General features: G+C 35.3%; 2 protein-coding genes across 2 annotated transcripts in view; one reads left to right on the forward strand and one right to left on the reverse strand.

Moving 5' to 3' along the window:
• Positions 1 to 13,247, reverse strand: part of LOC108909647 (flotillin-2) — a 309,055-nt gene that overhangs the window by 105,704 nt on the left and 190,104 nt on the right. The gene's annotated exons all lie outside the window — the stretch shown is intronic.
• LOC108909640 (glucose dehydrogenase [FAD, quinone]) lies at positions 525 to 13,141 on the forward strand. Its single transcript, XM_018714027.2, has 7 exons — positions 525 to 758; positions 5,590 to 5,850; positions 5,916 to 6,231; positions 8,878 to 9,126; positions 9,219 to 9,428; positions 12,008 to 12,397; positions 12,459 to 13,141. The coding sequence occupies exons 1-7, from the start codon at positions 597 to 599 to the stop codon at positions 12,743 to 12,745; spliced, it is 1,875 nt and encodes a 624-aa protein (XP_018569543.1). The 5' UTR covers positions 525 to 596; the 3' UTR covers positions 12,746 to 13,141.

The raw sequence follows: 13,247 nt of genomic DNA on the forward strand, positions 1-13,247 counted from the left end.
TTCTGCAGAATTTAATGGAAAAATATACAAAACAATTTTTTTTTTCGGTCAATTTATCGAATTGCAGTAATTTCAACCGAAAATTACCATTTTTTTGCACTAAAAAAGTCTAATTTTTCAGTTTCCTCGCCGTGCCGATTAGAAGGGCGATGGGCAGATCAGATCCTAGACCAGACAGGCAGAAGGATCCTAGCGACGACGACAAGATCAAAGACAAGTATAAGACTGAGCTGATAATCCGCCCCAGGTGCAAGGAAGTCATCAAGCAGGCGTACAACACAACCCCCGTGGCCAAAAATTCACCGAAGAACCAGGACAAAAAGAAGGACGACCACACGTCAGACAGGCGGACGGACGACTCTCCCCAGTTCGAGTACATAAAGAAGAACCTGTGCATAAAGACCTGCATAGGCAACGGGGAGGTACTGAGATTCCAGGTGAAGAAGGTCACCATAAGGAACTACACCCCCAAGATATTGAACCAGGAAATAAATATGGGGATGTGGATGTGAGCAAAAGCGTTATTGTCTCGTTTCTCCAGTGCAAATATCCCGTGTTAAATATATAATCTAGTGTGCAGTATTGCAGCGTTAAAAATGTCGATGTTGGCGGCTATAGGACAAGTAGCCAACCTCGCAGTGGGCCTAACTGCCAACCCTTTGACGATTATAGGGCTGGTGCCGATCTTCGCCGCCGGTTTGGCTTACATGAGGTATCTGTCCGTAGATCCTGAAACGCATCCTACGAACGTAAGACACGTAAGTGATGAGTTTTTCCATTTTTAGCAGTTACAAAATTGGAACACCATTAACAATAATTTATATACAAGGTGTTAACGAAATACGTACTCAAAATTGGAGAGTATATAAGACATGTCGAAATATGATGAAAACCTTAGTAGAGTTTTTGTCAGTGGCGGCCCCTAACTCATAACTTCAAAACGGTTAAATATTATTAAATCACGAAATTTTGGGGTTGTATTACTATTTATATGCTTAATAGTCGGTATAATATATAAATCAAAATTTGTTACAGGGGCCTAAGAACATGCGGGATCATGGGGCAAATTTTACATTTTTTTTTTCTACTTCCTGAACCAAAGATATTAAAAATTATCATATTTTTCATAAAAAAAAGGTATCTACTCTTGTTAGATTTTAATAGCATGAGCCGTTTTCTGGTAAAATCTATTTCAATAATTCATTACCTACTTGCTCAAAAATTCTTACTGCAAAATTAAATGTATCAAATTGTGCCAATTTGGGAAAAATGGTAAATGTGTAATGTTTTGTCCCGATAGTCGCAAATTCATACAATATGTATAATTTGTAATATTAACATTGTTATTTACATTTTGCTTCATCTTGCATTGAGAATAAAATACCGTAATGAAGATGGTTTTATTGTTTTTGGTAATTCTTCTAAAAATGCCAACATTTCATATAATGGAGACTCAGAAATAATATATTATTTATTTATTATATCTGAGTCTCCATTATATGAATTTTTGGTAAGTTTGTACAATGTACATTCATATCTATGTATACCCTATATTTTAATGGAAGCAAATTATTAGTTGCTGTCATGACCTTTTGACTAATTTCAGTATGAATATTTATAACCACAAGGGGCAACTGTATATTTCAAAATGCTAAGTATATAAGCTCGGTAAGAAAGGTCAGCACGGGTAACTCGCGTGGCGTAAAGGTTTGCGCATCGTACTATAGTCTTTCCGAAGTCAGTTGAACATGTAAAAAACGGCTAGCAATAAAATTTAATGAGTTTCATAGGCGTCTCTAAAAAAGTTTTCTGATGAAGGTAAAAAATTATAATAATTCGTATATAATGTGTAGAAAATTTCTATTAATATGTTCATTTGGCCAACAACATATTTTAATTATTATTATGTCCTCAAACGATTTAATTATACTGATGGTAAATTTCGTTTTGTTCCGTTTCAAAAGGTCTCCAAAATGCCATGTTGTAATAATATTATTTCTCCCTTTCGCAATTGTAATATCAATGATTAATAGAAGGTGCCTATAATAAATTAAAATTATCTGAATCACACCAAATTCCGGATTGATGCACTGCACTGCCGGGCAATTTGTCGACCACTTGTCAACGGGTGAGATTTATTGCCCAATGGCCCAATGCAACTGTATATGCAGGTCGGTTTTTTTTTTCCAGACAATATTCCAAGAATCACTTTTATAATGTAAAACACAATTTTCTGCACAATTGCTGGTCACAAAGTAAATAATTTCTCACATTGTTGACAAATATGTGCTGAATAGGCACACTAAATCTGCTAAAATCGTGAAATATAAATTTATAGATAATAGGTAAAAGTTATGGGAATAGTTTGAATTAAAATTTGGTAAATTATTTGAATAAAAAATGATCAAATCTAGTCGGGTTTGTTTCTTTTTATAAAATTAAAAAAAATAACAAAAAACTTTGCAATTTCTTTAAATGAAATATAGGCTTTTAGTGACTTGTATGTTTTAAGTAAATAAATAAACCATATTCACATTTAGCTGTTCGGAAAGGAACCCCGTGTCAAATTTTAGTAAAGTAGGTATATTTAAAAGTTACGGAGAATATAAATGAATTCACCAAGTGTCAAAGCAAAACCATCAAACATATATTTGCTATAATGAGAGAAAAATTTTAAATTCGCATTATAGTAAACCCCTGCACTTTTATGATTTACTAAAAATTCATAAGCGTGATATTGCTTCAAGAAATAGCTATTTCCGTTAATTTTAAACAAGGCAAAATATTTATTGGAAATCGTCAAACTTTTATTGGCGCATTCTGATTCATACATCGGAAATAGTAAACATCTAGTGGAAAAACTTTTAAATAATTCAAATACTAGTCATTTAATGGCGAGTCTATTGTACTAAGTCCTAGTAGATAAAACTGAATGTTATCAAAAATAAATTAGAAAATGATATAACAATTTGACAGATACAAATAATTTAAGTACATGATATACAATAATGCTGTAACTGAGTTTATGTATAAAAACTACATATTTTCAATTAAATAATGAATTTTATCAACACATGTAGACGAAATTTTTGCAATTTGGCCTTTTCCCATTGAAGAATTACATACCTTTTTATCTAGATAATATCAATAACAAGGAACCAACAATTAAATTTACTTTACTTTGAAAATAGAAAACAGTAATTACTGTAATTTTTCACATTCTATTCAACCTATCGGCGATCGCATTATCTCCAGTGTAAACGTAACGGTTTGTCATTGTTCATTATAAACGAATAATTAATATTGCGCTAAGATTTTCAGTCGACGGTACTAATTGCAAACATTTATGAAGGTTCTACGTATTCTCCGATAGGGCACAAGTGAATTTATTTAACCTGTAGTATAAAGTGTGACGTCATAATAAATACAGAACAAAAATAGTATATTATGTTACTAGGAGTAGAAGGCGATCATTGTGTTGAGCCCAAAAGTTTGCTCGCCGAGGCGTTAGCCGAGGCTGAGCAAATTGGGCAAAACACATAATGAGCCTTCCACTCCGAGTGACATATACTATTTTTTCTTCAAGCGTGAATATAAAAAATTACTAATTTTGAAAATTTATAGCGGATAACGCGATGTTCAATCTCAGCACAAAATAAAATCAGTAGGTAGGTAATACTATTTATTTTATACATTTTATACATTTTATTGATTAATTAAACATGACAGTTTTAACCACTTTATTCATGAATAAAAAAACAAATGTAACAATTATTTTTCTTTAATTTGAATTAAACGAATAAACATCTAAATTACCTACATGTCTATCATCAAACTTTATTTATTAACATGAATATTAAATGTGCAATTTTGTATGGTACAGTTGTTGATATTTAAAGCGCTGCTGGCTGTCTTTTTTTCAAAGTTTACAGTTCTGTCGTTGAATACGTTACTTGTAATAAGGTTCTCAGTTTCAGTGTTAACAATTGTACCATTATTAACAGAAAAGTCTTCGATTAAATTATTTTCAGGATCAATATTTACAGTTTCGCTTGATGTACTTGGTTCATTATACTCTAATGGGTTTAATATTTTCATCGCTATCTGTTTCTTATTGTTTACAGAATCTTCAATGTATCCTTCAGCGACGCTGGTAGATTTCCATCCACCATGTCGCTTTAGGGTTGTAATGTCTCCACCATTATCAACTAAGATAGTTGCCGAGGTTCTTCTAAGGCAATGCCCCGTATATTCATGTGGATTTGGCAACCTTAAAAATGATGCAACATCTTTTGGCACTTTTGAAATTTTATGTATGCCCATTACAACACGATGACAATGGCCATTTTGATATTTAATAAAAAATCTATCAAAAGTTATGTCTTTTGGCCGAAGAGTAGCATATTTTCTGTATAAATTTAAATAAAACTCTCCAATTATGGTAAATGAACGATGTTTTTTAGTTTTTGTATTGGGAATATTTACTAATATTATATTTCCCAAATCTTTTACATCATTAACTTTTACTTGAATGAGTTCATCGCATCTACAAGCTCCTGTGACTCCAAATATTAGTGCAACCTAAAAAATATAGAATTATTAATTTTGTAACAATAAAAAAAGTTGGAAAATGCAAGGAAATTCTAAAACATGACGTAATTTTAAGACATCTATATTTATGAGTTTTTACAACATTCTTCCAATGAGCTATCTTTATTTCCGAAAATTGTTTATTATTCTCGTAATGGATACTATAAAATAACTTGAAGTTTACAAATTATAACAAAATTTTGTATTACAAATATAAAAAGGTTAAATATATATCTACCTATAATTTAAAAAGTACATACCTTGGTTGCTAAATATTTATCATCAGGTGCTTTATTCAGGAATTCGTCAAATTCTTTTTTAGACAAAACTTTCGACTTTTTTGGTTTATAATTTTCACCTTGTCGTTTCAAAAATGTAATTAATTTTGAATATTTCTCAATATTTACATTGTGTTCTATGTTTAATTTAGATTTTACCATTGAATATTGCGCCCATAAAGTTGAACTTTTCAGTGTTCTGGATAATCTTGTAAAATATGCTATCATCACATTTTCTGAATAAATATGTGCATTATTTTCTTTTGCCCAATTTATGAATTTATCATAAGCATTTTCATAAATTTTTCTCGACTTTGTTGGTATAAGTGTTGCCACTGATGTATTTGCAATTTCCAGTAATTCTGGTGGTGTGCACTGCATTTCTTCAGACATTTTAAAAACGACCCGACGCGACATCAAATTTCAACTGACACTTAATGAAACGTCAAAGCTTCTTGAATCTTTAATTCGTTGCTAGGATACTTACCTACACATTGTTACATTTTTTTACTAGTTAAAAAATGAAAAATATTTGTACTAGTTAAACAATAGGCTGCTTCTAAAGGAGGTGTTGCACTATATAATATAAGTATTATTATACGCTTGAAGAAAAAATATATTCGTATTCGTTCTGCTATCAACCATCCTATCTTTATCTTTATACTAATATAGGTACGAGTATACAACTGTGATCGTTTTTTACATAAGTATTTTTTTGTAGGTGCGTCCCGAGTACGACTTCATAGTGATCGGAGGCGGTTCAGCGGGAGCGGTGGTGGCCTCTAGGCTGTCGGAGGTGACCAATTGGACCGTCCTGCTTATAGAAGCCGGCGGCGACGAGAACGAGATATCGGACATCCCGTCGCTGAGCGGGTACATGCAGATGTCACAGTTCGACTGGATGTACCAGACGTCGCCCCCAGGGGAGTCCCCCTACTGCCTGGCGATGGTGGGGGACCGCTGCAACTGGCCCAGAGGGAAGGTGTGGTGACTTTTTCTAAAATAAAATAAGTTTTAACGGCACGTAGTAGGGTTGAACGTTGGCAGGTCCTTGGCGGATCCAGCGTCCTCAACGCCATGATCTACGTCCGCGGGAATAAGCTGGACTACGACTATTGGGAGCACCAAGGCAACCCGGGGTGGTCCTTTGACGACGTGCTGCCATACTTCCTCAAGTCCGAGGACAACAGGAACCCTTACTTGGCCAAAACGCCCTACCACTCCACCGGAGGGTACCTGACGGTGCAGGAGTCGCCGTGGAGGACGCCATTGTCCATAGCTTTCCTTCAAGCGGGTAAAGAGTTGGGATACCAAGTAAGGGATTGCAACGGGCGGCACCAAACTGGGTTTATGCTGGCTCAAGGTAAACAATCAACAAAGGTAGAATTTATTGTAATTAATACTTTGGTTGAGAAAAACAGGAATAATCCATTAAATAAAATGCCCGATTTTTTAATATAAAACTTTAATATAAAACATAGATCAACTATGCCAGTGTTATTCAGACCTCTTAAATTATAACTAATTAGGGAATATTTACGTAAATACAGGGTGTCTCATAATTAGCTGCCAACCCTGAACAGGCCGATTCTATGATCAAAACTAAGTAAAAAAGTTCATATGAACATGGGTCCGGAAATGCTTCCTAAGGGCACAGGGACCCATTGAAGAGGGAGGAATGGAAATCATTTTTTTGCAATATCTCTCAATCGCGTTGTGATAAATGAATGAAATTTGGTATACACAGCTAAATTTTGATGAGCAATTTGATGGACTAATCCATTTATTTCCACAAGGTCCATTGGGGTGGGTACGGGGGGGCCCTTGGTACTTTGCGTGTGTAACTTTTTCATCTTTGACTTTTTAACAAATTGGACAGCAAATTCCGTTTTCCCGAACTGTTTTACGTTAAAAAGGTACTCTTGTTTCAAATCGTTATCTTTAACGGTTTCTGAGAAAATCGCTCTTGAATTAATCCCACTTTGGTCAATTTCATAGTAATTTAAACAAAATTATCAAGGTATTCTTATGTCAAAGTATTGTCAACCCGATTGCCAATTTAATAGTTCTAAGCGAAAAAAATGGAAGAGTTTACGGGACAAGAGTTAGTTGATATGATATTTATTTATGGCTTTTGCGATGGTAATGCTGCAGCGGCAGAACGCGAGTACGGGAGAAGGTTTCCAAACCGAAGGCTGCCATCAAGGAGGACATTCCCTACGGTATTCCGCAACTTAGCTGCAACCGCCACTTTTCGAAAGGCACCGGGTCAAGGACGTCCCAGGATTAATAGGGAAGCGGAGGTCCTTGACGCTATTGAACAAGATCCTACGACTAGCATACGGAACATTTCAAGGCAAATAAATGTTCCTCGGCCAACGGTACTACATATCTTAAAGATTTCCTTAACAGAATTGATTAGATGTGCTACTAACATTTCAGGTTGGAAGAATATTAAAGCGACAAGGTCTACATGCCTATCACTATCGACGTGTACATGGCTTGATACCAGAAGATTTTGCGCCACGTATGCAATTTTGTCGCTGGATTTTGTCGCTGGACAACGAGCAAGCTTCCAAAATTTTGTGGTGTGACGAAGCTACTTTTACCCGAAATGGAAAATTAAATTTTCATAATTCTCATTATTGGGAAGAAGAGAACCCACATGTTGTTCGGAGAACAAACTTCCAGCAACGGTTTTCCATAAATTTATGGGCGGGAATAATTCACGACACTCTGATTGGACCTATTGAAATTCCACAACGTCTCAATTCAAATCTTTATTTAAACTTACTTCAAGAAAATCTTCCCCAAATTCTCGATGATCTGCCTCTAAATTTACGACGTAACATGTTTTTTCAACACGATGGAGCCCCGGCACATAGTGGTCGCAATGTTCTAAATTTCCTAAACGAAAATTTCGCTGGACGGTGGATAGGGAGGCACGGACCGGTAGCTTGGCCGCCGCGTTCTCCCGACCTAACCCCGCTGGACTTCTTTTTCTGGGGATATCTAAATCAAAAAGTTTACGCCACCGAAGTCGATACCCGTGAGGAATTGCTGCAGCGTATCAATGATGCAGCCAATGAAATTCGTCAAAACCGTTTTAGCATCTTAATAGCTTCGAGAAGTGTTACACGTAGGGCAAGACTTTGTATCAGAGAAGGTGGAGGGTTTTTTGAACAGTTTTTAAAATAGCTTGTTGTCTGTTATCAAAATTAAGTTTCCATCTTATGATCCCTTCGAAAAGTGACGGTTGCAGCTAAATTGCGGAATACAGTGAGGAATGTCCTCCTTGATGTCAGCCTTCTGTTTGGAAACCTTCTGCCGTACTCGCGTTCTGCCGCGCAGCATTACCATCGCAAAAGCCATAAACAAATCATCATATCATAATTGTTCTACATCAATAATGTGTATTACTGATTACGTATTAAATTATTATTATTATTTTTTGTTTAAATTACTATGAAATTGACCAAAGTGGGATTAATTCAAGAGCGATTTTCTCAGAAACCGTTAAAGATAACGATTTGAAACAAGAGTACCTTTTTAACGTAAAACAGTTCGGGAAAACGGAATTTGCTGTCCAATTTGTTAAAAAGTCAAAGATGAAAAAGTTACACACGCAAAGTACCAAGGGCCCCCCCGTACCCACCCCAATGGACCTTGTGGAAATAAATGGATTAGTCCATCAAATTGCTCATCAAAATTTAGCTGTGTATACCAAATTTCATTCATTTATCACAACGCGATTGAGAGATATTGCAAAAAAATGATTTCCATTCCTCCCTCTTCAATGGGTCCCTGTGCCCTTAGGAAGCATTTCCGGACCCATGTTCATATGAACTTTTTTACTTAGTTTTGATCATAGAATCGGCCTGTTCAGGGTTGGCAGCTAATTATGAGACACCCTGTATTTCTAATTTTCTAAATAACATTCAACAATTAATTATGCCGTTCACCCGGTGTGCGAAGTTGCATTTATCTTAAAATAGAACTGGTATTCCAGGCACTGTAAGGAGAGGAAACAGGTGCTCCACGGCCAAAGCATTTCTTAGGCCGGTGAGGAACAGAAGGAACTTGCACATAGCCATGTACTCGCAGGTCACCAAGCTGATGATCGACCAGAAGACGAAGCGAGCATACGGGGTGAAGATGATACGTAACAACAGGCCCCATTTCGTGAAGGCCAGGAAAGAGATCATCCTCAGCGCGGGTGCCATCGGCAGCCCGCATATACTGATGCTGTCCGGAATAGGTAAGGAGCGTGCGGGCTCGATTTAAGATCCCCGAGCAAAATCCACAATTCCCACAATTAGTAATAATGAGCGTGGGGTGTTTTGCTTTTAGGGCCCAGAGAACATTTGGAATCGTTCAAAATACCAGTGCACAGCGATCTGAAGGTGGGGTACAATCTGCAAGATCACGTGGGACTGGGCGGGTTTACCTTTATCGTGGACAGTCCAATTTCCTTTACGAAGAAGCGATATCAAACCATGGCGGTGGCGATGGAGTACATTGTTAGGGAAAAAGGACCTTTAACCTCCCTGGGCGTAGAAGGTCTCAAGATTTTGATTGTTTTAAATAATGTACATAGGCTACATATATTTTAAGGCCGACAAATGCTTTTTGTGAAATCCCTCTCAGATTTTTTACATTTTGATAACATAATTATGTCTGTATCAAACGTTTCCGTCAAATTTCAATTTTTTTGTATTCGTTTTTTCCAGAAGACACAGAAACAAATGTTTTTCGTATGAATTTTTGTCCAAAAATGCTCTCTTTTCGAGATATAATTTGAAAAAATGTAAGATTTTTTTATAGAGGGTGTTAGTTAAGGCAAGCTTTAAGGGATAATTACTTGAGTTACTTTAAGTCAAAGGAATTATGTAGGCATGGGCGGTGAAATAAAAAAAATATATTGAGATGAAATCAGATTAACGAGAGAAAAGTAAAATTTAAATTAAATATTTATTTAAAAGAGAAAGCGGTAAAGGCAATGGTTGAAATGATTATTACAAAATTTATTATTGAGTTGATTATCATGTTATTAAATTGGAGCATATGCCAAGATGTTATAAGAAAAATATAATTGAAATTAATTAAAATGTAGAATTGGTAGATAGCAAACAATAGTTAAAATGCCAGACTTTGATTAAATAGTTAAAAAAATAAGGCAGAATAAGAGTTAATAAAAGATATTAAAATCGAAAGACAATTTATAGATTAATTAAAAGGATATGTCAGAAAAATGTCAAATTTAAAGTGGGATCCACAAGGAATTCAGTAGTCACTAGAAAGGTCAAATAATATTAGAAAATAAGAAATATTTTGAAGTATAAGGCAAAATTGATTGTAAAGAAAGTAGAATAGGGTGTAGAAGTGCAAAGGAGAAAGTAAAGTGAAGTGAATTACAAGAGGAAAATGGCACCTTTAAAGATATGTGGAAAGGCCTTTAGAAGGAAAAGAAAAATTAAAATAGTAAAAAAAGAAAATAGATTATTATTGATTAGTTACAGAAATAATTTTGAAAAACGACAGTTGTTGAAGAAAGAAAAGAAAACCTATAGAAATATAAGCAGTTAATAAGCGAGAGAGTGTAAAAAGATTCAAGTAGGAGAAATCAAGAATTTAAAAGTTCCAAGTGGTAAAATAAGTGACCCAAGAAATACGAGACAAGCGGAGCACCAACAAACAAGGTCCAGGAAGACAGAAAGAACGCGGAATAGCAGTAGCAGGTTCCAGAGGCCAGTAAGAAAACGGAATATCAGTAGCAGGATCCAGGAGAGCAGTAAGAAAACCGCATATCAGTAGCAGGGACTAGGAGACCAGTAAGAAAGCAGCATAGTCGACAGGTTCCTGAAAGGAAGCGAGATAGGATAGACAAGAATTAAGGAAAACAATCAAGCAGAGTAAAGGAGAGAAATCAGTCGACAAGTCATTATCGATAATACGTATAAAAGGTACCTTTATAATAAAAGTAAAATTCGTATACGAAATAGATTGATACAGATTTTCAAAAGTAAGAAGTTAGTATATAAAAAGTTTAGCAAGTCACTAATTTCATATTAAACAAATTTATTTAACTATATCAGACATAATCAAAATTGGCCAATCTTTGTAAAATTAAATATTAATCTTAGAAAAAAATAACCAGTTGTTAAACAAGAAGTTATAAGATAAAATGTCAATGTCTTAATGTATGCAACCAGTCATACATGAAATTTAATTATAACGGTCGTATCGATATAACATCTTGTTTAAGGTTTTGTAAATAGTGTGAAATACTTCAAAATATTGACTATTGTGTTTAACAGTTTTTATTGACAAATTTTGACATATAGATAACAAAACAATAATAAATTCATTTATTAATAACCCTTTTGTATTTATAGCTGTGATTGTGTGTGGTTTCTTGCTAAAGCATATAGTGAATAGAACCGACTACTGAGAGGAGTCTAGAGCTAGGTAGGGCGAAGGTATACAACCACCAATACACCAAAACCAAATTGATATCACAACAATAAAATTTTTTTGGCGCTAACATATACTCTCGTACACACACACACACACACACACACACACAATATCATAACAATATATACGTTTGATGCAGTGATGAATCTTAAATTAATTATTTATCACTAAAGAAATTCGACACCAGCTGATATTTTAAAACTCGATCACTACTTGCAACGCCTTGTGATATTTCCGAGAATATAAATATACTTTTCTAAAAACAAAAACGAAACATTCTAGAAAATTTAAAATAACTACTGTTATTTTACATTTTGTTTCTCAAAAAAATTTATAGAATATTTTAACAATAATTATGACGTCCTAAAATATAAATAGAGAGTAGAAATTTTACCTTTAATTAGAAAAAATAATTCGCCGATATTTTCATGATACGAACTTTTTTCATAAACGAGTAATGTCAGGTTTAATAAAGCGATTCGTAATGTCAATAAAAGTTTCAGTTTTACAAATAATTTTTTTTAACCTTTTTTGGTTTGTTTTGATGTATTTAATTTATAAAAATAATAATTTCAGGAAACATTATTTAAAATTAACATTAGATTATAAAAAAACACGAAAATGATATACATACATCCAAAATTTCCGATATTTTATTTCAGGTCTGGCGTTCGTCAACACCAAGTACGCCCCCTCGTCAGGCAACTGGCCTGACATTCAGTTCCACTTCGCCCCGAGCAGCGTAAATTCCGATCCGGAGCAGGTTAGGAAGATCACCGGACTCCGCGACAGCGTCTACAACACCGTCTACAAGCCCCTGAAGGACGCCGAGACCTGGACCATCCTGCCCCTGCTTCTGAGGCCAAGGAGTACTGGCTGGGTGAGGCTGAAGTCGAAGAACCCCGAGGTATACCCGGACATCAACCCAAATTACTTCACGCACAAGGAGGATATCCAGACGTTGACGGAGGGGATCAGGATAGCCCTGAACGTCTCCGCCAGCGAGGCGTTCCAGAGGTTCAAGTCCAGGCCCCACATGATACCGTTTCCCGGTTAGTAGAAAGTCTTGCTACGAGGATGAGAGCGATCATTGCTATTAAACGCGTTTTTTAGGTTGTAGACAATACGCCTTCGACACTGACGAGTACTGGGAGTGTTCCATCCGCCACTTTACCTTCACCATCTACCACCCCACCTCCACCTGCAAAATGGGCCCGGCTTCAGACCCGGACGCCGTGGTGGATGCCCGGTTGAAGGTGTACGGCATCGGAGGCTTGAGGGTGGTGGACGCTTCCATCATGCCCACCATAGTGAGCGGCAACACCAACGCGCCCGTCATTATGATCGGGGAGAAGGCGTCGGATATGATAAAGGAGGACTGGGGCATGGCCGTTAGGTAGTCACTAGCGGGACATTAACTGATAGTTACAACTGTTTTAAAAGCTAGTCATTTTGTGTATATTTATTATCAGTGTAGGTATAGTGTAAAAGAAATGTATCTTCATCTTACATTTTAAACTGAAGAACGTGTGTCTAAAGGAAGAAAAATAGACTATAAACAGTTTAGATGAAAGTAACACATAATCTATTTGCTATTTAAAATATTTGCGTGTCGTGTTGCTTTCAGCACTATTTGGTTATATGACCAATAACACGCGATTATTTATATTATAAAATAAATTAGTAAATAAATGAAAATCATTGAAATAAGCAAAATTTACGAAAGAGATCTAATAATAAGAATTAAATACGTTATATATTCTATTAACATTATTATCGATACTTTTTATTCTGCAGCAAATTATTATTAATTTATGCTTAATTATTTTTGAATAGACATATTTTCTATGTAATACATATTATTACGCAAACCTATTCAGAAAATGTAAGTTTTACAGAAAA

The sequence above is a fragment of the Anoplophora glabripennis genome, unplaced genomic scaffold (assembly GCF_000390285.2).
Source record: "Anoplophora glabripennis isolate ALB-LARVAE unplaced genomic scaffold, Agla_2.0 scaffold529, whole genome shotgun sequence".
Lineage (NCBI taxonomy): Eukaryota > Metazoa > Arthropoda > Insecta > Coleoptera > Cerambycidae > Anoplophora > Anoplophora glabripennis.

Coding starts and splice junctions, on each gene's coding strand:
- LOC108909640 (XM_018714027.2), top strand. CDS start 597: ATGTCGATGTTGGCGGCTATAGGACAAGTAGCCAACCTCGCAGTGGGC. Junction 6,232..8,877: donor TGGGTTTATGCTGGCTCAAG/GTAAACAATCAA, acceptor CTGGTATTCCAG/GCACTGTAAGGAGAGGAAAC. Junction 12,398..12,458: donor CCACATGATACCGTTTCCCG/GTTAGTAGAAAG, acceptor CGCGTTTTTTAG/GTTGTAGACAATACGCCTTC.